Genomic DNA, 23,909 nt, shown 5'->3' on the forward strand with positions numbered 1-23,909 from the left:
CTTTGTTTTTTATTCGGTTCACAAAATGTAATTGACACAAATAGAACTGAAAAACGTATAGAAAAATTATTACATTGCGGTGTGAATTCCTAAAATGTTTTTGAGGGCAGGTGCTCTTTCTTTCGTGAGGGATGTAAGTTTTTGTGTATAAGTATAAGTAATATTTTTTTTATATTAGTAGGCTAATAGCTACTAGCACGCTACGGCACGAATTGGACCATCTCGCACTGGGGAAGGTACAACACGCCCACAGGATATGGGCGTGAAATAGACAAATTGTTGGTACTGTTTCGTTCTGTATCCTTCCTCCTCCTTGAATCGGTATCCTTTTCCTCACCCTTCCCAGTCTTTGTTTTAACGTCGGTTGAAAATAGTAGATTTTTATATAGCTTTAATTAAAACGTAGATTAAATCTCATCTACTACTTACTGATGAAACATATCTTGTGTAATGAATAAATATTAAACTATGTTGTTGTTATTTTCAGGAACGCGGCTGCAACAACAGTAGAACAGGAGTTGTTGTTCTGCGGCAACGAGAGTGGGAAGCTGGTGGCGTTCAGACAGCTCGTGCAGAAGGGCCTCAAACCGCCTGTACTCGGTAATTAGTCCTTTTCACCACCACCATCATCACCTTCACCATTATCGTCTTCATCATCATAACCTTCACCATCATCACCTTCATCACCATCATCGTGTATCTTTTTCATCATTTTATATGTGTGTTAAACAATTTCTAAAACAAAATTGAACTGACTTGGAAAAATTCACAATTTTTTTTTCTTGTTTTTTTGTAAATACTTTTAGTAAATTTCGCCGCCATATATGTAAAAACAAGATGTTCCCGAAACAGTGTGAAAATTGTTTTTTTTTTCTGTTTTTTCAGTATTCGTCCAAAGCAAAGACCGAGCCAAGCAGTTGTTCAAAGAGCTTATTTACGACGGTATCAACGTGGACGTTATTCACGCGGATCGCACTCAGGCACAGGTAATACCGGGATATCAATTATTAAGATACCAGCTGAGCCGGCAAACGCTGTTCTGCCTTACTCTTATCATTTTGGGGTATGAAATATAGATGTTGGCCGATTCTCAGACATACGAAATGTGCACACAAAATTTCATAAGAATTGGTCCAGCCTTCATCAGCAGGTCCATAAGCAGGTCTTCACCACTGAACCACCACTACCATGCTATGTTATCTATACTATTATAATTGTTCGTGTGTGAAACGAAGATCGCGCGTCACCAACAGATTAAATATATTATTTGTTATCTGTGGTTGTAAAACGTATAGCTCGCGCTTTACTTTTTCTGTCCTTCTCAATATGGCTGTCGATTGTGAAACATTATACGATGTGAATTAATATGTAACTGCGTTTTAATTCTCTGCCCAACAATAATAAAGCTCAAGAGTTTGATTGTTTGTTTGTTCGTTTGTTGGAACGCGCTAATCTCAGGAATTACTGGTCCGTTTTGAAAAATTCTTTCAGTTTTAGATAGCCCATTTATTGAGGAAGGCTTTAGGCTATACATGTACCACGGACGAAGCTGGGGCGGACCGCTAGTATAATATACATGCAGGCAAATGTCTAATGGGTCATCAAAAACATAAAAAAAAAACTTCACCCATGACAACTTGCAGCGAGACAACGTGGTGCGCAGTTTCCGCGTGGGTCGCATCTGGGTGCTCATCTGCACGGAGCTGATGGGTCGCGGGATCGATTTCCGGGGGGTGAACCTGGTCATCAACTATGACTTCCCACCCTCGGCTATATCTTACATTCACAGGTTAGACTAGCTATCTAGGCTATTGTATATGTTACACCGAGTAGCATAGTAGAGTATTTCTACACTTTCTTCTTTCTACTCTTTCGCACATAAAACCGAAAGAGTAGAAGAAATTCGATTACTGTGGCAGGATCACGGGTGGCCGAGAGGCTTGGCGTTGCTACGGTTTGGCAAAAAACGCGGGTTCGAATCCCGCCTAGTGATCAAATTTTTTCTATTCTTTCAAAATTTCTCATTTATAAAGCATTTCAATGCTATAAAACTTAAAAATAATCAAGTAGTTAATAAACTCCAACGTATGTGTGTGTGTTTGTGTGTGCGTGAGAGTGTGTGAGTTCTCATTAACTATTATTTATCCGCTATGAATAATGAATGAATAATAAAATATTACAGAGTGGGTCGAGCGGGGCGCGCGGGGCAAAAGGGCAAAGCCGTCACATTCTTTACGCAGGACGATGTGGTCAATCTGAGGAGGTGAGCTTGTAAATATTTCATTTATTTATGTACTATTGTTATTTTTTTTATTTCTTTGTTGAAAACTTTTCTTCTTTTTTAGATTCTGAAAAAAAAAATTTTTTTTTAGATTTTTTGTTTTTTTTTCCACAGTATAGCGTCAGTAATGAAGCAGTCCGGTTGTGAGGTCCCCGAATACATGCTGCGTTTGAACCAGGACTCGAATAAACGCAAGAAAGTCGCTCAGAAAGCACCGCGCAGAGACAAGATTACAACCATACTGGAGAGGCCTTCCAAGTGAGTCATCTAGTTGAATCTAGTTCTTGAAGTGAAATAGTCTTTTGCTGCACATTTTTTAACCAACTTCAAAAAAGGGGGATCTTCACCTCGAATGTATGTATTAGGTTTTGTGCATAGGATCTAAAAATAAAAAAAGGTATTGTGGTGTTATTTAAATGCTAGTGCCTCAAGTGGTCCCTTATTTTGGTCTAATTCTAATTGATTTGAAGGCAGTTTTGTATTTTATTTAGTTTTGATTACAAGCTAAAGTGTTTACTATTTTACGATCTGGATTCCACCGATATTATAATCTGGCGACAAATATTAGTACTTGGGTGTTTTCATACATATTGTCTTGTAATTTTTTTTATATTAAATTACTACCTGTTTTTTTTTTTCAGACGAAAACCCGAAGAAACCGATAAGTCGAAAACAGAAGAGACAGATGCAGTGAAAAATAGTAAAAATAAGAAGTTAAGGAAAGTCGTGAATAATGAAGAAAAGGGCAAGGGAAAACAGCTTGGAGAAGGCAAAACAGATAAGAGAGTCAAAGGCAAGAATTTGAAAGAAAAGGCGGGAAAGAGTAATGATAATTAAGAAGAAAAGGAGGAATATAAAACCTGTGTAGAAATAAAATTTTTGTTCTTCGATATGATTTTGAGTTTTATTTCCAACTAGCTTTTGCCCGCGGCTTCGGCTTCTTATTTATTTCCCCGGTGCGACCTGGCCAGATTCGTGGCGAAGCGTGCTCGACTCTCACATACAAAATGACAGATAACAGACTATAAATGTAGTTTCCTTTTTAGTAGTGCAGGTAATTGCTATGTACATGTTACATATTATGTATGACTAAAATGTAAAATTGATTTTATTTTAAAAGCAACTACAGAGTTTCTTGCCGGCTCTTCTCTGTATAAACTGCTTTCCGAACCGGTGGTAAATGTTATAACTGTGTAAAATGACGATTCAAAAGTGCTTCTATAAGTAGTCTTATTGAATAAATAAATGTTTGAGTTTGAGTTTCCTAATCCGTTTTTTTTTTTTTTTTTTAAATAAACACGTTCAATGGTAACGTTTTACAGACTTGTCGTGATAATGCGTTTCATTAAGAAATTCCTATAGCGGACCCTCGGATCATTATCTTTCCACAGGTCTTTTTTATGTCATCGTCGGCAATGGAGCTCGTGGGTCGCCTGATGGTAAGCGCTACCACTGCCCATAAACATTTGGTACGGTCGATTGCTGATTTACGCTTCTACAAATGAATTTCCGACTTTAAATTGGAAAAGGATTTACGGGAGGAATAAAGCAAACGACTGGAAAGAGTAAGGAAACAGCGGTATGCTGTTACACGCCGTTCTATATTAATATATCGGATATCTAGACAGGACGTTTGGTTAAAATAAACAAAAAGGATATGACGGGATATAAATTTAATCTTAAAATTAACATACAAATATACAGTCTTCGCATCTTTTATATACATAAATATCATCTTAAATCATTGTACAAAAAAAGCCAAATGGCACCGACACTTATTTTAAAAAACATACAGAATATTTGAAAAATAAAGACTTATCTTTTGCATAATCAATTTACTATTACAGTACAATGATATTTGACAATTAAGATCCACGATGTATAATTTCATCATGATTAAACGATTAATCATTAAACATTAAACGACAATAAACAGAGGTGTTTATTTGTGTAACCTATCTAAAAATGTATTTTAATTGCATGATATCAAAATTTAGTTCGAGAGGACAGGGGAAAGCAAAACGGCTTAGTAATTTGGTATTGCTGGATTGAATGCGCAATAACATAATTAAATTTATCCGTTTAATGCATTTTTACTTTATAATGCCTGTCGTTTTTGTCGTGGAGTAACATTAAATTAACAATAGCATTATTACCTAATATTTTCATAACTTAAATATACTAATCAAGCCTCTTAAAGCGACATTAAGTCTATATTTCTTAAAGCAAAAGCTACCAAACGTAAAAATAAAATTATGTTATGTACATATAATCTTTGAGTAGATGTAAAAACATATTATGCTTTTTTTATTATTTCTAAGATCAGAAAGTTATTTTCGAGCACAGCAGAGATTCCGAAAAAATGGCAAGTTTTCATAAAACATATTTAAAAGACAACTACATATCCGAAACATGTACCCTGACTCAAATAATAGTTTATTAAAGAAAACATTCGTTGTACTTACTTCTACAAATGAAATTAATTCGTAAACAATATAATGATTTGCTAGTTAAGGCACATAGGTACATGATATTATACTTATAGTTATCAATATAATATATACATTTATAAAATAGCTATGTTATTTACTTATAAATTATGGAAAATATTTTTAAATATATAAAATAGTTACTACTTTACATTATGCTTAGGGGTATTATATCAATGCTACATTTTTTTAAAATTATAAATATATTTTAGATTAATATATAATTTTTTATAGCATTGAAATGGTTCATAGAAGAGAAATAAAAAAAAGAAAAGAATAGGATACCCTTTAGGCATATGAAATCTAAAGAGTAGAAGAAATTCGATTGCTGAAGCGGACACAGGTGGCCGAGGCTGGGCGTTGCTACGTTATGGCAAAATGACGCGGGTTTGAATCCCGCCTCGTCATCAAATTCTTTCTATTCTTTAAAAATTATTAGAAAAATATACAAATTTCTTTTGATCATTGCCACAATTGCACTTTTTATCGCGAGTTCACAGCTTCTCGATAGCCTATATTTAATTTATCTATCATTTAAAATGTACATAATTTATTATGATATCAAACAGTGTTAAAGAGGCAAACAGAGACTTCATCAGCAAGAAGCGAAACAGGCCCTAGTCATCACATCATCATCACGCAAAAGTGATGCTAGGCGATCTATAAACCTCTGTCATTTTCCCATTGGATTCAGTACTGTTTTAAGATGTCACCCCAATATCCTGATCTAATGAATTTCATATCATTAACATACGCATGGATGCGTTCTTTGTGTTGTATTGTGCAAGTTTTCTATACAAACGGAAACTCACACTAGCGAAAGTGTCTTCGGCATCGGCTACGGTGCTAACACCTTAATGTTGCCTAATTATCGAATTTATTCCGATCTATCTTATTATTTTTATTAAAATCTAATTAAGCATACATTTATTATATCATCTTAATCACAAATAAAAAGCAATTGCACTGTTTTCATTTTCGGCGTTGCTTCACACCTCCCATGACACCGTTGAATTAGGCGCGAAAATCAAAATTAGGCAAAGGACTACTATCCATACAGCCTAATTTAAAATTAAAAGAAAAAATACCACAGATATATTAAAATTTAGAGATGTCAAACGTTACTCACAGAGCCAATCGCAAGGCAGCCTAGGCATCTTATTAGCTGGCCACGGTAAATATCCAGCTGTTTTGAACACCCAATAGTCATATGAGACTTTACTCACTAGTAACACTAAAACGAGGGTTTCCAGACCAATAATGTAGTAGATATAATCTGTCCAGTCCCGCGGCGTGTGACACACTTGGAATTCTTTCAGGTCGAAGACGGCTGTGTTCGGTATATTTTCGCACTTAAGTTGTTTGTAGTCCGGTATAGCTTTATTGTTTTCTAATAACCATGGCTGTAAATAATAAAAACTTGATAAATAACATAATCATTATTTAATTGTGTCTGTCAACAGTGTTTAGTTAAATTTTCCGCCATTTCATAGATAAATTCTTGTAATCAAAAAATATTACACACCGTAAGTGTAAAACCAGTAAAGCAAAATATTTAATAATTAAATCTTGATGTGCGAGCCGAGGCGAACAACCACATCAGGTGCCCGCTATGACATAAAAAAACTATAAAGTTACCTTAAGCACTTTTTCAGTGTTACAGTCACAATGTATGTAGTTGCCAGCAACCAGCATGGTGGCGCTGGTTGAGTCGAAACGGTCGGAGAACACGTATGGATGGATCTGTCAACATCATCATCATCATAAACATCACCAACCAACTTTGTTACTACAGGGTAGTCTATGATTCATCAACAATTAAAATATAAAATAATAATAATACAACTCCTTCGGACATGATCCTTAACCATATCATGGGGCAACTGCATCTTTTATTGATTTAATAAATAGTTATTTCATCAGATTTTGAAAGCGATTGAATATCGTTATAAACTAATTTTTATTTTTATTCCTCGGGACAGTCAATCTCAGCTATCAACAAAAGGCGGTTCAAGCATTATTTCCTAATATATATGGACTAATCCAGCCTTTTGTTAAAATATCGATGACAAAATTATTTTTAATCTGTTGCGGCTATCTTTGTTAACTCTATCTGTGTTACCAACCTTGAGCAATAAAACATCAGCTTATTGCGGAAAAGTTGGCAATTAGAGCAAAAACAAATATAAAACTGCCTTCTTTTTTTCCATTTAAACTAAAAGCTAACAATAATAAATAAATTTAATAGAAACCTTTTGCCCATTAATAAAAACAAATCAAATTTAGTTCTACACACATCTTAAAAAAAAATTAACTCACCGAATGCAATTTATTATTGGTAATAGAGAAGAGACCAAAATTGTCTATGAACTTTGATCCTTCTAGTTCAACGAGGCTGGTAATGTCATTGTAATCGGCTACCAGCCAGCGCAGATGGTCATATGTACTGTCATCGGATATCGCTTGGAGGGATGTTATCTGAAATGTGTAACTTTATATTAGACTTGCTGACGTTCAAGTTACGTGTATTAGCTTAATGTTATAATTGCTGACTGTGTGTGTGGATCCAGCCTCTGAGCTGTTGCTTTTTTATATTTCATGTAGCTAAGCTTAATATTTTTAAGAAATTAACAAGTATCAAAATTTAATTTTATCTCCCTTCGACTTGACCACGACTATGTGATAACCACATGTGATACAGAAGCCCAAAAATCGGTCAGACTGTTGTCGAGGCAACATGGTGTCTAAGAAACGAGAATCCCTACTAAAATTATAACGCGGAAGTAACTGTGTCTGACTGTCTTTTCTTCACACCTAAACCACTGAACCAATTTGAATGAAATTTGATGCAAAGATAGTTTGAGACACGAAAACAAAACAAAGGATACTCTTTACGTAACTTAGGTAACTAAGCCAGGAAAGCCCGGACTACATATCATTTCCTTGGACTGCGCGGGCGAAGCCGCGAGCGGAAAACTTGTTTTAAATATAGATATAGAAGAACTGTAGTATTTTATGGTGAAAAGAAGAGAAAAGATGTATAAAAAATCTTTTAAAATATATGGAAAACTGCTGTCCCAGTCAATGGTACATTTATCATTGAGTTTTGACGATTAAATGGCCCTCTATGTGAAGTCTAGTTGAATGAATAGTTTATTGTGTCTGAACTTAAGCCATATCAATGTATGAATGATTCAGAGGCGAATACAGGAAAATATTACGTATTTTATCCAAAGCCACTTTTTGAAAATGACTAGATAAGATAATAGTAACGTTTTAAACCTAGCTAAGCATGTTCAAGTGCTTTTGAAAATTCAAAAAATCCAACGCTTAATGGACTCTTATCAACAGCGTCATACTTGATAGCAAGTTTTTTACTCCGTTTAATTTTTATCACGAGCGAGAAACACACGCACACATACAATTGACGAATCAGCTTTCCCAACCGGCTCTGTCGGTACACGGCCACACGCACACATGCGTACATAACATAGCTCAGAAATATAAATACACGATATATTAAAAATCTATTAATTATTCTAAAAAATAGCAATTACTGTATTGCTTTAACAAAATATTAAAATTATTGCCTGTATTAGCATGATTTGTAATTCATCACACTATTGAATTTATATAAATCCTGAAGCACATACAAACATACATCTTTTGTACCTTTTTTCAGTGGATCATTACTATAAGACAGTTATATTAAACGACTTCAAATGAAAATTTATAAAAGAGAAAATTCTATACCAATATTATAGAACGATCTATTTTTAACGATTGATGATACGATAACGATAGTCACTGCTAAAAACACAAAGTGGAGCAGCATACGCATCAGAATAACCCATAAATGCTTGCTTTAACCTTGGGTTGCAGCTGAAACCGCGCAGCCTAACTAGTCACTAGCTACTCACATTATTATAAGATACGTTCAAATTGACCGTGTTGTTGGGGAGGTTGGTCGGCATCTCCGTGAGCCCGCGCTGCGAGCAGTCCACACCCACCACATACGTGGCCTCCTTCGATACCACCAGTTCCAGCACCGTGGTGCACGTGCAGTTTATGTTTGCGGGCTTTATGTTCTGACAGCTCTCGTTCAGCTGGAAGTGGTTAAAGTTACTTGAGTGAAAATAATTTGGTGCGATTTGGGAGTCGATTTTGAGAAAAAATGTTGGCAAGGAATCACATAATCTTATATATAAAATTCTCGTTCGTGTCACAATGTTAGTCTCTATACTCCTCCGAAACGGCTTGACCGATTCCTCTGAAATTTGGTAAGCATATTGGGTAGGTCTGAGAATCGGCTAACATCTATTTTTCATACCACTAAACGATAAGAGTAAGGCAGAACAGCGTTTGCCGGGTGCAGCTAGTAAGTGATATAAATTTCAATTTTCCGGTGGCGGCCATCTTGGATTCGAAATTTGACAAAGCGTATACTGTATGCGTATATTCTACAAATCAAGCTCTTTCGTTTAATTAATCCCATATTGAGGAATGTGAAACAAAAATACTTAATCCGTAGGTATTTTTAGTAATATTTTTTTTGCGTTTTTTAGTTTTAGTTCAGGTATGTATTTATTTCTTTTTTTTTTGTTTTTATTTACTAGCTAGTCGCCCCGGCTTCGGTGAAAGATTCTAATTCGAGCCACCTGTTTTTTGCGTGAAAAGGTTACAAACGTACAAAAATATGAAATTAGTGTAGACATATTTACACTTTATAAGTCTTAGGTATATAACTTAATATACCTAACCTACTTGAACAGCTTTATCTATTGAAAGAAACCGCATTTAAATATGTTGCGTAGTTTAAGGGTAAGCATATTGAGACACACAAGCGCAGCGGGAGAGCACTTTAGTTTTATAGCCTGTAGTAATCTTTAGTGTCATACTCTGTAGTAATTTATTATACCATTTTCACAGCGCACACAGCAGAAGCTCGAAGTTATTCTTTGTATATAAATACTAAGAATCATGCTTAATAGAATCAACTAACTTGTCTTATCCAGACATCCACAGTATGCGTAAGGAAATTACTCAATCCTGGCTAGCATCGCCAGGATTCGGATCGGGATGATAACATATACTCATGAAATTATTGTATTTTTACTGGTCCTTGATAAGTGTACAAAGTTTGAATTAAATATAAACGTTTAAAGTGTGTCAAAATAGAGTCTAAATGAGTCGGTTATGTACAGACATACAGGTAAAGTTATTAAAAGTGTGTTCAAATTCCTCGATTTTAAAATATTCCTCATTGGTGCTCGGCTCCTAGTTCCTACTGATGTTTGATGATATATAGCCTAAGAAAGTTTTGAATTGAACCATTAGTTTCTGAGATTATCGCGTTCAAACAAACAATCTTCAAATTAACAAGCGCCATTCCGCCCTAAAATAGTTCAGGCTGCCAGCTTACATAACCTTCAGTAAGCTTAATTCTCAAATTACCTGTTTCTGCACCCACACATGGTCAATCTGGACTATTTGGACGTCTTTGAACCAGTTGTATCTCAGATCAATGGCGCAGTACGTCTTGTTGTAGTGCAGGAACTTCAGCAGTGGTTCGCGACTGTTCACCTCCATCGCCTTGTGGAAATGCTTGCACGGAAGGTAGTTGTTACCTGAAGCGATGGGGAGTTGGTAAGATTGAGCAAACAAACATCTATACAAATAAATTTTCCTGGCAATACTTATCCATTTAATGCTCACACGCACGTATACGTATAAGCACACGCACACACCCTCGCACAATCACTCACATACACTCACTCACACGCACACACTAAATCAATATCACTTACACAGCCAAATATTTAATTAAATCACCTAACTAATATATTTCGCTGGCTTCGTCATACTTATCCATTTAACCGAATGGTCACGCGCAAACACTCACATATGCGTATAACCACACGCACACACCCTCGCACAATCATTCACATACACACACACACGTACACACTATCAAATATCGAGTTAAACCACCTGACAGATCCACATGTATCTTCCGATTGCTCTGTAAGAGGCTGAGTGGGAACTCAGTGAGGTTGTTAGAGGATGCGTCGAGCACATTGAGTGCGTACAGATACGCGAAGGGACGGCTTAGCGGCGGCTGCGGCGTGATGCTGCTGAGGTTGTTGTTGGATATGTTTAGGCAGACGATCGGAGAGTGCTTTGGGAATTGACCTGCAATTTTTGTATGTATAAAATAAAGACACAATAATCAGGACATTATTGGGAGAAGTCACTGGCTCCTGAGACCAGTTCAGGAGCCTAAGTATTTTTGACATGCCCGTAAGATTATTATGACAATAAAGATTTTGTTATTATTATGTTAATCTCTCCGGTTTACACCTCTAGAAGGAAAGTACCCTTTTTTTAGAAGGCTTAGGCTATAGTTATTTTATGGACCCTAGACCGAGACCCTATTTTTTAACGCTGTCGTGGACAAATTCTATCACAGCCGTGGCCCCTTCATTAAAGCGGCGAAGTAAAAACGTTAGTACATTAAGACAGTTGACATCCCACATAATACAGGGCCTTTTCACCTCTATTTTTCTTGGTATGGCGGGCGCCTGAGCCGTAGTTTGCCTGGTAAGCGATCACCGCCGCCCATGACCATTCGCAGAGTAATGCCTGCGAAAGGGATAAGGATAGGATTGATCACTGGAAAGAAGGAATAGACTGGGAAGAGTGAGGAAAAGGAAACGGGCTCCCGGCTTCTCCGCTCACCGTACGAAACACATTTTTTACGCATGCTACTATATCACGCCGGTTTTCTGTGGGGGGTGTGGTACTTCCCTAATACTTATGCTTAGTTCCTACTTAAAAAAGGACAACATCATGTATTTGACGGTAAAGTAGGGAAAATTATAATAACTAGTTGACCCGGTAAACATTGTTCTGCCTTACTCTTATCATTTACACGAGAATTTTATATCAAAGTTATGTTTTTAATGACGCACTTGTGTGAACAGATAAGGATTATGTTAAAACAGTCATATTTTTACTTATTATTTATTGATCAAGTGTTGTGAGATAGAGTTTTTTAAGTAATATACGAGTCATCATCATCATCATCATCATCATCAGCCATGTTCCCACTGCTGGGACACAGGCCTCCTATGAGGCCACTGCTTTTATAATATACGAGTATATTTATAAAACATTAGTTATTAACTATGATTTGAAAAACAGTGGTGGCTCATTGATGGCTCGGACTTCAAAATCGATAAGTCGGGGTTCGAGACCGGGCGAGAGTGTAGGATATAAATTGATTTTTCAATTTATCTGCGCATGAAGATTTATCACCATTGCTTAAAAACGGTGAAGGAAATCATCGTGAGGAAACTATCATGTTCGAGAATCAAAAGATCAACATGTAACATCTGCCAAACCGCACTTGGCCAGCTTCGTGGATTATGGCTTGAACCCTGGTAGGAGGCCTGTGTCCCAGCAGTGGAAACATATAAGGGCTGATGATGATGATGATGATTTGTAATAAATATAGTTTTTATTTGTAATTTTTATTATAGTATCATCTAAATTGTCTCACTTTACAGATTTTAAATTTGATTATGTATAAGGAAGTTGTAAGGAAATCTTTGCCCACGTAATATATAAAAACAATATTTATTGCGATAAAAAGATATGATAGACTTATATTCGTTTACTTGAAATATTTACAAAATGAACGCTAAGACTTTTTAAACAAATCGCTCCGTTTGTATAATTTTATTTATGACGTTGTGTAATACTATATGCTGCGTTTCAAATTAGTTTATAATGTTATATCATACTAGCGGTTCGACCCGGCTTCGCCCGTGTGAAAGGATTTATTAATTCGGTCGGTCGTGTGAAAAAACATTACAAACATACACATAAAATACAAATGTTTTTTCTTTGTAATATTAGTTTAGATTTATACGATCTAGTCTATCTATATATGTAATTTGTATGGTTTTCAGCGCATCATTGACTTATCAAAAATGACCATACAGCATTGCATAAGACATTAATTGAAATAAGCACCTTATTTCCGGATGTTAACGTCCAAAATCAATTGTATAGCTTATTAAAAAACTCTGCCTAATATACGCATCGGCAGACTTTTACGTCGGACATATTTCAGCGTCATTATTCTAGTTGTTTATGTTAAAAGGAAAGATTTCATCGATACAATATTGTAATCATTGAAATAATTTATATTGCTTTAGATTGTTAATTATCTCAATAGATGGCGCGAGACACACAAAGACATCTACAACACAGATAACATAATACCTAAATATACATTTTTAAATATATTTGTGGTTTGTCGTTAACACAATGATATTTTTCCTTTATTCATGTTTATTAACATAATAATAATACTCACTGTCGTTATTTCTTTTTTCCTCTTGTGAAATATCCTTCACTGATGCGTTAATAAAAATAAACTGAATGATTACTTGTTATAAATCATATAATATTTATACCTCTATATGCTTTATGGTTTCAAAATCATTATGCTTAATATACAATTAAATGCATAAAAACATTTTGCAAATGAATCAACCGATGAGAAAACGTTCATGTATGAAGTGGGCATTCGTTTGGTTCGGTTTAAAATCTAGAGAATATTTTCGACTGTCTGTTATCTAGCTAGCTAGATTTTATCGGTACGGTACTAGCGGTTTTGCAATCTATCGGTAGAATCATATGTATTCAAATAGAATAAATCAGTTGTTTGCCCCGGCTTCACCCGTGGTACATACATAGCCTATCACGCAGTGAAGTTGCAGCTATTTAATGATGAAAGAATTGTTTAAATCGGTTCAGTGGTTTTTGGGTGATAACCTTACAAACATTATTATATATAAAGTCGCTTCTCGCGTTTGTCCCTATTATATATGCTTAGATCTTTAAAACTGCACAACGGATTTCGATGGGTTTTTTAATAGTAATTAAAAAGGAAAGTTTATATGTATAATAACATCTATAAAACTACTCCGAATTTAACGCGTGCGAAGCCGCGGGCAAAAAGCTAGTACAAAATTTTTGCGCTTTATAATATTATTGTAGACAAAGCAATAACTCACCGACAATCTTCCCAATGTTCCCATCAGTGAGCGCCATGGACGTCAGCCTCCGGAAGATTGGTTGGGACACGTCTAAGTCCTTTATTGTTGCGTTCGACACATGGAGATTAGTCGTGTTTTGGGTCACTGAAAGATAAGCAAGGGCTATTTATAATACATACATATTCATAGATTTAGAATAATAATTTTAATAAAACGACATTTCTCGTGTTGGTAACCAAAATTATCGGAAATGGCTGAATCGATCTGAATAGGTAGCAACTGTGATAAGGGCATCCTGGCAAAACAATTTGTCTCGGGTTAGGTCCTTTTTACAAACAATCCTTTAAATTAATATACCCGACAACATCGATTGTTTATGTGACGGCATTGTAGATAAAATTTTAAAAACAGCACATTTGCTAATTTTCAATTATTTGTATTATATTATGTGATAATTATAATAATGATTTTATTTTATAGCGTACGCGGCCGCAGAAGAAATAAAGAAAAATTTTAGTTTTATAGCATTGATATGCTTTATAAATGAGAAATTTTGAAAGAATAGAAAAAAATTTGCTACGGTTAGGCAAGAAACGCAGGTTCGTATCCTGCCTCGTGATCAAAATTTTTTCTATTCTTTCAAAATTTCTCAAAGAAAAATTAACCAAATCTAGAATTGTATGTTACGAATAAAGATATTTGCAGATTTTTTTTCTATACTTGGAATATCTCGATATGAATAAGATGTCTAAAAGCCATTTCTTTTAATTAGGCATCTTATAATTTATGTAAAATCCGTTAAACTCTTCTAATTTTCAAAACATTTCAAACATAAATTCCCGCCATAATTAAAACATTTAGTATTAACATTCGAACACGTCTATTTATAAGACTCGGCCCACAGTGGCGACATAAATATAAATCTTTATAGCACACGATTTGTCGTTTCAAGGTCGTGTCGTTATCTGCATCTGTAAATACATATTTTTACACTTGTTTGTAGCTGGTAACTATGTTAACATGCCCTGTTGTGTTCATATTTTATAATATACATCTGATGTAAATTATATTTATTACTTTCATAATAAATGTGATTTAAATTCCCTCTTTTTGATAATTTTATTTAAAATGCGTTAAATGTGTGCTGCAGAAATATAAAAACTACTCGATCGAAGCCATATTCTAAAAATTAAATAGACATTTTGTATAAAAAAGGTCACCGACGTCCCTGGGAGTGTCGGTGAATTTCAACCGTCCCAGTCCCCAAAGGAAAGAAGAAATTCCTTTCCCCTTCCCTTAACCCATAAAAACGGGCAGCGCATTCTCAGTGGCACTCTGTGAATGTCCATGGGCTGTGGTGATCGCTTACCATCAGGCGAACCACCAGCTCAGTTGCCCGCTATGACGTAATAAAAAGGTGAGACAATAGAGAAAAATGAGATAGTTAAATCTATTGTTGAAAGCGTGCTTTAAGTTAACTTGAACTAGCTGTATCTCTATAAGTTGTATTAGTATTCTCTCTTCTCTTGATCTTCTCAATCTTTGTCTGTCCACTGCTGGACCACCTCTCCTACGGCCAATTTTTTTTTGTATTTGTATAATTATAAATAACTAGCTGCGCCCGCGGTTTCACCCGCGTAAGTCCGTATCCCGTAGGAATATCGGGAAAAAAAGTTGTCTACATGTTATTCCAGTTGTCTAGCTATCTACGTAACAAATTTCATTGCGATCGGTTCAGTAGTTTTTGCGTGAAAGAGCAACAAACACACACACACAAACTTTAGCATTAATAATATTAGTAGGGCTAGTAGGATTCTCGAACTTACTGAATATAGCCAGGGCTTCCCTCAAACGGAAGCTGTCCACATCACAGCAGAAGACGGACACGGGATCCACGCGGGTGCACTTCTGTCCGTCTGTGGGACACTTGTCCCGGGGCATGTGGAAACATTTCTCAATCTTCGGTTCGTCCCGGGACACTTCTTCCGGCTTCTCGGTGGAGGTTGGGTGGGGCTGCAGAATGTGTTAAGTAACTTTAATAAAATGCTATTTATTTTTACTGTAGAGAGTTATATATGAAGGGTACATAGCAAATTTATGCTAACATATGTACGTCCCTTAAAGTGCTCTGTGGTAGAAGCATGTGGTATATGTAAAGGCGTATATATGTAACGCGAACCAAGCCGGGGCGGAGCGCTAGTATGAAATATAGAAAGCGCAAATATTACTAATTTTTTATTTGTTTATTCATGGTTGAATTTATTACATTTATTTCATTAATTATATAACCAGGAAACTAACCGTCTTCAAATGGTCTGAACTAGACCACTTTTAATGGGACCCCACTAAATACACAAGCTATCAAACAAAAAAAAGTATCATCAAAATCGGTTTACTCAGTGAACGTTCGGAGGTGACAGACACAAAAAAAGATTAATTGAGAAAATCCTTTTTACACAGTCAGTTGAAGATACACAGTTGTAAATAGCCTAGACAAAGATATACAACTTTACCTCCATGCTTTCCTCCATCCTGGTCTCCGAGAATGGCAGAACGAAGAGGTATGCTATCGCACTCCATAGCACCAACTGTAACAAACATATTTATTTAACAACGGTCTGTCCCGACTTCGCCTGTGGTACACATATAGCCTATAGCCTTCCTCAATAAATGGGCTGTCTAACACTGAAAGAATATTTCAAATCGGACCAGTAGTTCCTAAAATTATTGCGATCAAACAAACAAACTCCTCAGCTTTATAATATTACTATAGATTATCATAAAAAATATACAATGAGACATAAATAGAGCCTTATGTTTTTTAGGAAAGTTAAAATATCCATTTAAAAAATGGTATTTGGAACTACTACAAAAAACAATCTATAAAGTAAACAATAGAAAATCGCTTATATACTTCTATAGTTATAATAACAAAAAACTGAAGAGTATGTTTGTGTGCGCTAATCTCAGAAACTACTGGTTCGAATTGAAAATATTAATTATATTTAATTTTTAATTTTATAGCATTGAAATGCTTTATAAATAAAATTTCTCATTAATTATATGTTAAAGACCATTTATTGAAAAAGTTGGATGCTAATTTGCTTGATATAAAAATATTTAAAAGAAGCCCGTTTCCTTTTCCTCACCAGTCCCAATCCATTCCTTCTTCTGCGACTATTCACGGGCGGTGGTGATCGCTTACCACAGGCGAACCACCAGCCCAGTTGCAATGACATAAAAAATGTTAAAACGTGTAGTTTTGAATTCAAACCCAGAATTAAATATATTAAATATTAAATAAAATACCAGAACTTACAACCACATATAACATAATACTAGTAACTCAAATATGTAACAAATCACACTTCACACTAATATTACAAATATGAAAGATTGTTTGTTTAGATGTTTGTCCGTCATTCACCCTGAAACTAATGAACGGATTTTCATAACATTTGGTATACAGACCATACCCTGTCTCTATACCAAATTTCATGACTAGATTGGATTGGACTTTTCCCGATTCATTGCTACCTTAATATAAAATGAATCTTAATCTCCGGGCGGAGCCGGGACGAGCCTCTAGCGATCAATAAAAGTCGAAACCAGTCATCACATAAGCACAAAACTTTCGTCACACGAAGACTGTTCAAGGCGAGACCGTCTCGTTGGCCGACGGTCAATTATTTAATATGCTACTTCCCTTTTATGTCAAGAACTCAGGTATTGCGAGCGCATTGAACATTTTCACATTAAAACACGGGTTATAACGGTTTTAAAACACGATTTACAGCGTACTTCTTTGTAATTTTCTTCACAGGGAACGTAGGGAACTTCTGTTTCTAATATATGATGGTTTCGGACTCAGTTTGTATTAATACTAGCTGTGACCCGCGGTTGAAACCGCGTAAGTCCGTATCCCGTAGGAATATCGGTATAAAAAGTGCCTATGTGTTATTTCAGTTGTCCAGCTATCTACGAAGCAAATTTCATTGCAATCGGTTCAGTAGTTTTTGCGTGAAAGAGTAACAGACGCACACATACATATGCATCCATCCTCACAAACTTTCGCATTTATAGTATTATTATTCGCCAATAGATGTCAGGAAGAGTCATAATAAATTGAAACTACTCAAACGCCTCCTATTTGTTAAAAAAGTAAGTTTAAGTCGATTAAACACGAATAAAACACGAATATGACATTTTCTAAAAAAGATTCCTAGCTAGATCGATTTATCGCCCCCGAAACCCCCTATATACTAAATTTCATGTAAAGCGTTGGAGCCGATTCCGAGATTTCAATTATATATATATACTAGCTGCACCCGGCAAACGCTGTTCTGCCTTACTCTGATCATTTAGAGGTATAAAAAATAGATGTTAGCCGATTCTCAAACATAACCGATATGCACACAAAATTTCATAAGAATCGGTCAAGCCGTTTCGGAGGAGTATGGCAACGAAAACTGTGACACGAGAATTTTATATATTAGAGAATATATACAAGAATTGCTCGTAAAAAGATATCGTGCTATTTATATACCTATGTAATAAAATGAAATTAGCATGCTTCACCCAGCGACAGTTTTTTGCATACTTCTTGTATCAAAACAAGTTATTCCTATACACTTCAATTCCTTCAAATAACGCAATTTCATTGAAAATATTTAAAAAGTCTATTCGCCTCGCTCTTATATTTAAACACTAGCTGTAACTCTCGGCGTGATTCGTGCGATACTCAAAAAAGTTTATGTGCTAATCCAGACTATAATCTATCTCTGTACCTGTAGGTACTATAAGATACCAAATTCCATACAGATACGATAAGCTGTTTCGCGTGTAAGACTAACAAACATCCACACAGCCATCCATTCTTACAAACTTTCGCCTTTATATTATTAGGATATTAATTACTCCTCTCCACTTTTAAAGTTTGTTTGGATGTTTGTCCGTCAATTACGTTGAAACTACTAAAAAGACCCTGACGAAATTTTGGTATAGACAGGGCATGAGCTGGCTTGGGTGATAGGATAATTTTTATCCCAATTAAATGCTCCCTTGGGATAAAACAGGAATCTTGATCGGATCTCGGACGAGCGTCCTGAATTAAATAAAACCTAAAGATATTTCCTAAAAGTTATCAGTATTTGTATAAGTTTCGTCCACAAATGCACCAATACTAAACAATAATATAGTTATTTTATTTGTTATACTTGCTATACTTTTTACCTACCTCCCTCTAAGTTATGTTGCTATCTATCTTTAAGTTGGTTGCCTGGTAGAGATCACTTATAAGTGATAAGGCCTTCTGTGCTGTATCCCTTTTTTAAGTATAAGTTTTGTTTTTGTTTTTGTATTTTGTTGGCAGCACAATAAAGTGTTTAAATATAGTATTTTCTTGTGTTTGGTTTTACGCGAGTATTATACATTTAGAAATTAAAAACTTTTCAACGGATTTTATACGCGATTTATTCATTATATTATTAACCCGACGTTTCGAACACTTTACAGCGAGCGTGGTCACGGTGAAACGTCGGGTTAATAATATAATGAATAAATCGCGTTTAAAATCCGTTGAAAAGTTTTTAATTTCTAAGTGTTTAAATAAATAAATAAGTTACAAGGTCACTTGATTATACATAACATCGATATAAAAGCAATAACATACGTTTGTGTCAAATATTTGCTATCAATCTTATCATTATGAGAGCTTCGTGACAGTGATGTATCCAACGATATCAATATAATGCATCAATATTAAATATGTATTAATATTTAATGTTTAGTTTTATAGCATTGAATTGCTTTATACATGAGAAATTTGGAAAGAATAGAAAAAACACTTACTTACATAAAACCGAAAGGGAAGAAATTTGATTACTGTGACGGGATCCTGGGTGGAATCCCGCCTCGTGATCAATTTTTCTATTCTTTCAAAATTTCTCATATATTTCATTTACCACGCTTTAATGATAGAATAATTTAATTGTCTCACTTGCTCTTTTAGTCTACACGTACGTAAGTTAATTACGTATAATTAAAAGAAAATTAGGTGATCCTAATCAGAATAAGAAGTATAACTTATGAAATGATTGTTCTGTCATCTATCCTTGATAAGTGTACGAAGTTTGAATTAAATCTGACCGACTAATGTGTATAAAAACACAATCAAAACCGGTTCACCCAGTAGAGAGTGATGAGGTAACAAACACAAAAATTCGGTTTTAGAATCTACACCTTTTTGATAGTCAGTTGAAAATCAAAAAGATTCCTCCCAACATATATTTAAATAGATAAAAAGCATGCAATCGAGCGACCATTCTTATTTTTTGCCAAGTGATTCTTCAAGTAATACAGTAGTTTATTAGTGATTTATTTTATTAGAACATTTATTAGATTTATATAAATCGCGTATGTAATATTTAGGGGGATGATATGTACGGAGGTGTGCGTGCGCTACAGTGTACCAACAGAGCCGGGCGAGAGACTGATTCGATGATTCAATGTGTGCGTGCGTCATTCTAACTCCTAGCCCTCTGACGCACAAAATTAATGGTAAATATTAAAAATGTATAGTAAAACGAATAAAATTTATTTAAATATTAGTTTGTTTGAAAACCCTATCTCAAAATATATCAGTAATCATTACGCTATTCGGCCATTAAACCGCACAAAATAATGTATTCTTAAAACAATATTTACGTCCCACAAACATATGTTATTCGCATTATACAATATTACATGAGATGAATATATAACCGTTAGTTAAATGCTGTTATCAGTGAAGCGAAGGTTGGTCTATTTTTAACTTATCTATAATATTACGTATGTAAGACAGAGATTTAGCGAGCGTGTTGATTCATTTGATGTGGTCACGAATGATATTAACTACAAATTAAAATGACATTACGGAATATTTCCCTCCAGATCCGCCCAGTTTGCAAAGCCACGTTCTCAATTCAAATTTGTTTCCAGTATGATACAGATAATTTTTATTTGTTTTTTTTTTTTTTAATACGGAGTGCTGGTATTTTTGTGTTCCTTTTTATATTACAATTTGAAAAAGGTTAGTATACATGTTCAAATAATTAAAAATCCAAATTCGAATAATTCAAAGTCCTATTCCAGCTAATTCTACGATCTGGAATCTAGTCCTATCCTACTCATCCTACTATCCTATCCTACTAATATTATAAATGCGAAAGTTTGTAAGGATGTGTGTGTGTGTTTGTTGCTCTTTCACGGAAAAACTACTGAATCGATTGCAATGAAATTTAATACGTAGACAGCTGGACAACTGGAATAACATACCGTGTGAAACCGCGGGCGCAGCTAGTAGTATGTTACTTACGTAGTCTGGTAAATACACCTAGTGAATTCTCATTCAGATTCAACATCCGATCAATTGTTTTTACTGAAAATAATGACATACATCCACCCTTACAAATCACGACATGTATAAGATGTGTACCATAAGATAAAACGACAAAATATTAGCAGTTTAATTTTATCTTCGGCGACCATGTTGAATAGTTCTAGCATACAGCTACGTCTATACCAAGTATTGCAAAAATGGGTAGGTCATTTACGAGCACCGTGCGCCCCTAACTGGGCCATAAATCAAGCAGCATGAGACCAATTTACCCTCACTGTGGACAAACTGTGGAGAAATATCACCAATTATAGATACTGCATTCACAATTTTTCCCTTTTTTCTTCTAATACGTACATTCTGTGCATTGTTTTGTTATAATCCGCTGTACAGTTAAGAACACAACATATTGATGTATTATTTTGCACTAGCGGTCCGCCCGGCTTCGACCGTGGTACATATATAGCCTTCCTAAATAAATGGGCTATCTAACACTGAAAGAATTTTCCAAATCGGACCAGTAGTCCCTGAGATTAGTGCATTCAAAAAAAATCTTTAGCTTTATAATATCAGTATAGATAATAGTTGATAACCATTTGAAGTAAACAGAAATGTAATTACTGTTTAATGTTTCAAACATATAAAGTATTAAGGTTAATTAACGTTTTTTCGTATGAATTAACTGAATGCAAAAATACAAGCAAATAAAACTAGATTAATATATAGTTGACATCCGCTGCAATTATTTTTTTTTTACTTTTCGACGTTTATCATTGATCCATCGTTCAAAAGAAAAGATTGCTACGGCAGCGTTCCCACTACGCCGGACCGGTAGATCTGCCGAAAAACGGACGCCGGACAGAGTGTTCACATTAGATCGGATCCCGGAAGAAATTCAGACAGTCAGCTTTGAAAGTGCTTGAATTGAAGTTGATTAATAGAAGACAAAATAAAACAAAACATTGGGTACACCCTATTTTACGGGAAAGATTTTCACTTGGAACATTTGAAACATTAATGGGTGAACTTAGAAGAGACGAATCAAAGTTCTTCAATTATTTTTGAATGACAGCAACCACTTTTGACGATTTACTGGGACGCCTAGACATAAGAGTACGATATACAAGTTTCAGAGAATGTATTTGCCCAGAACAAAGATTAGCCATATGTATAAACCGGCACAAACTCGTTCACATTACTCCGGGCCCGGTCGTTCTACCGGCATGTCGTAGTGACAAAACGCTCGGTAAAAATGCCGGGCTCGGCAAAAATGCCGGACCCGGGATAATGTGAATAGCTTCATATAAATTGTACAGCCACTAGCCCTTCCGGCAGATAAACCGGCGCGGCAGATCTGCCGGTCCGGCGTAGTGGGAACCCGGCCTACGGCGTTGCTACGGTTCGGCAAAAAACGCGGGTTCGAATCCCGCCTCGTGATCAAATTTTTTTTCTGTTCTTTCAAAATTTCTCATATATAAAGCATTTCAATGCCATAAAACCTAAAAACTTAAAAATAATGAAGTAGTTAATAAACTCCAACGTATATGTGTGTTAGTGTATGCGTGAATTCTCATTAAATATTATTTATCCGCTATAAATAATGAATGAATAACAAAATATTACAGTGTGGGTCGAGCGGGGCGCGCGGGGCAAAGGGACAAAGCCGTCACATTCTTTGTAGTTCAAAAGCTCTTCGAATGATATACCACATTATTAATAAATGTGAAAGTTTTTTGTTTGGATGTTTGTCCGTTAATCACGCTGAAATGATTTTGTTAATCACGCCGAATTTTGATGAAATTTGGTATACAGACTGGTATGAGCTGACTTGGGTGATAGGAAACTATTAAACAGGAATCTCGATATCTGGGCGGAACCGGGTCGAGTGTCTAGTGTTAGGAATCGTTGCATCGAAGTATTACCACAGATAACATAAACAGTACTACGTCAGTAAGAGTCATACACACAAGCACATCACACGCACACCAGCACATCAGACACATACACTTGCATTCGTATGCTTACGCTATAACGCTGACACTAAGTCTCATGGAGGGGCAGTGTGACGAGTTGCTCATCGAGTCTTTTTATTTTGTAAATTTCTTCATATTGTTGCTATAAATAAACGCTTTTTTTTATTTTCTTCTCATTTCACTGAAAATCAGTATTGAGGTGTTCTTCCTCAAATAAACTGAGTGGCATCCTTTTTTGGCGCACGCAACCACACGCAATTTATATATTATATAATTTTTTCTCATTCTCTTATTATGATTTTTTTTTCATTTCTTTTTTTTATGTATTGTTACTATTTGTGTGTGTTAAAATGTTCTTTCTTTAATTCTTTCTATTATTTAATTAAAATGGATATAATCTTATGTGGGTTCTCATGTCGAACTATTTAGTGGAAAAAGCCAATTTTCTCACGTTTTCATTCACCGATATAAGCGGTTGTAAGGTCTTCGATATTGTTATAGATAAGCTGTCAGATGAATTAATTTTTAAATGAGTGAATAAAAGAATAAAATTACAAAAAAAATTGGAAATGTCGTGCAAAGGGCGGCTTTATTGCTCAATAGAAATTTCTTTCAATTTTTATTTTGTTTTCCTTAATATTTTAAATATACTGCTTTTTTTCTTGTGGAGTCGAATAAATGTATTCCTTTTTTCAAATTAATTAACAATCCAGTCACTTATTT

The 23,909-nt window shown here is 35.1% G+C and overlaps 2 protein-coding genes across 2 annotated transcripts in view; one reads left to right on the forward strand and one right to left on the reverse strand.

Moving 5' to 3' along the window:
- LOC119838692 (probable ATP-dependent RNA helicase DDX52) overlaps positions 1 to 3,173 on the forward strand; it is a 14,110-nt gene extending 10,937 nt beyond the window's left edge. The window contains 6 exon segments of the mRNA XM_038364772.1: positions 390 to 600; positions 886 to 986; positions 1,644 to 1,789; positions 2,183 to 2,263; positions 2,396 to 2,539; positions 2,923 to 3,173. Coding sequence (XP_038220700.1) covers positions 390 to 600; positions 886 to 986; positions 1,644 to 1,789; positions 2,183 to 2,263; positions 2,396 to 2,539; positions 2,923 to 3,118 — 879 coding nt within the window. The 3' untranslated portion in view covers positions 3,119 to 3,173.
- A 905-nt stretch (positions 3,174 to 4,078) lies between these two features.
- LOC119838652 (protein halfway) overlaps positions 4,079 to 23,909 on the reverse strand; it is a 30,717-nt gene continuing 10,886 nt past the window's right edge. Inside the window, exons 2-10 of the mRNA XM_038364707.1 lie at positions 16,352 to 16,426; positions 15,665 to 15,851; positions 13,857 to 13,982; positions 10,762 to 10,962; positions 10,225 to 10,397; positions 8,691 to 8,876; positions 7,090 to 7,248; positions 6,409 to 6,513; positions 4,079 to 6,173 (exon numbers count right to left, since the gene is read on the reverse strand). Of these exons, the coding sequence (XP_038220635.1) occupies positions 5,892 to 6,173; positions 6,409 to 6,513; positions 7,090 to 7,248; positions 8,691 to 8,876; positions 10,225 to 10,397; positions 10,762 to 10,962; positions 13,857 to 13,982; positions 15,665 to 15,851; positions 16,352 to 16,426 (1,494 nt within the window). The 3' untranslated portion in view covers positions 4,079 to 5,891. The remainder of the gene's footprint in view (positions 6,174 to 6,408; positions 6,514 to 7,089; positions 7,249 to 8,690; positions 8,877 to 10,224; positions 10,398 to 10,761; positions 10,963 to 13,856; positions 13,983 to 15,664; positions 15,852 to 16,351; positions 16,427 to 23,909) is intronic.

Source organism: Zerene cesonia, unplaced genomic scaffold, assembly GCF_012273895.1.
Source record: "Zerene cesonia ecotype Mississippi unplaced genomic scaffold, Zerene_cesonia_1.1 Zces_u004, whole genome shotgun sequence".
NCBI classification, from domain to species: Eukaryota; Metazoa; Arthropoda; class Insecta; order Lepidoptera; family Pieridae; genus Zerene; species Zerene cesonia.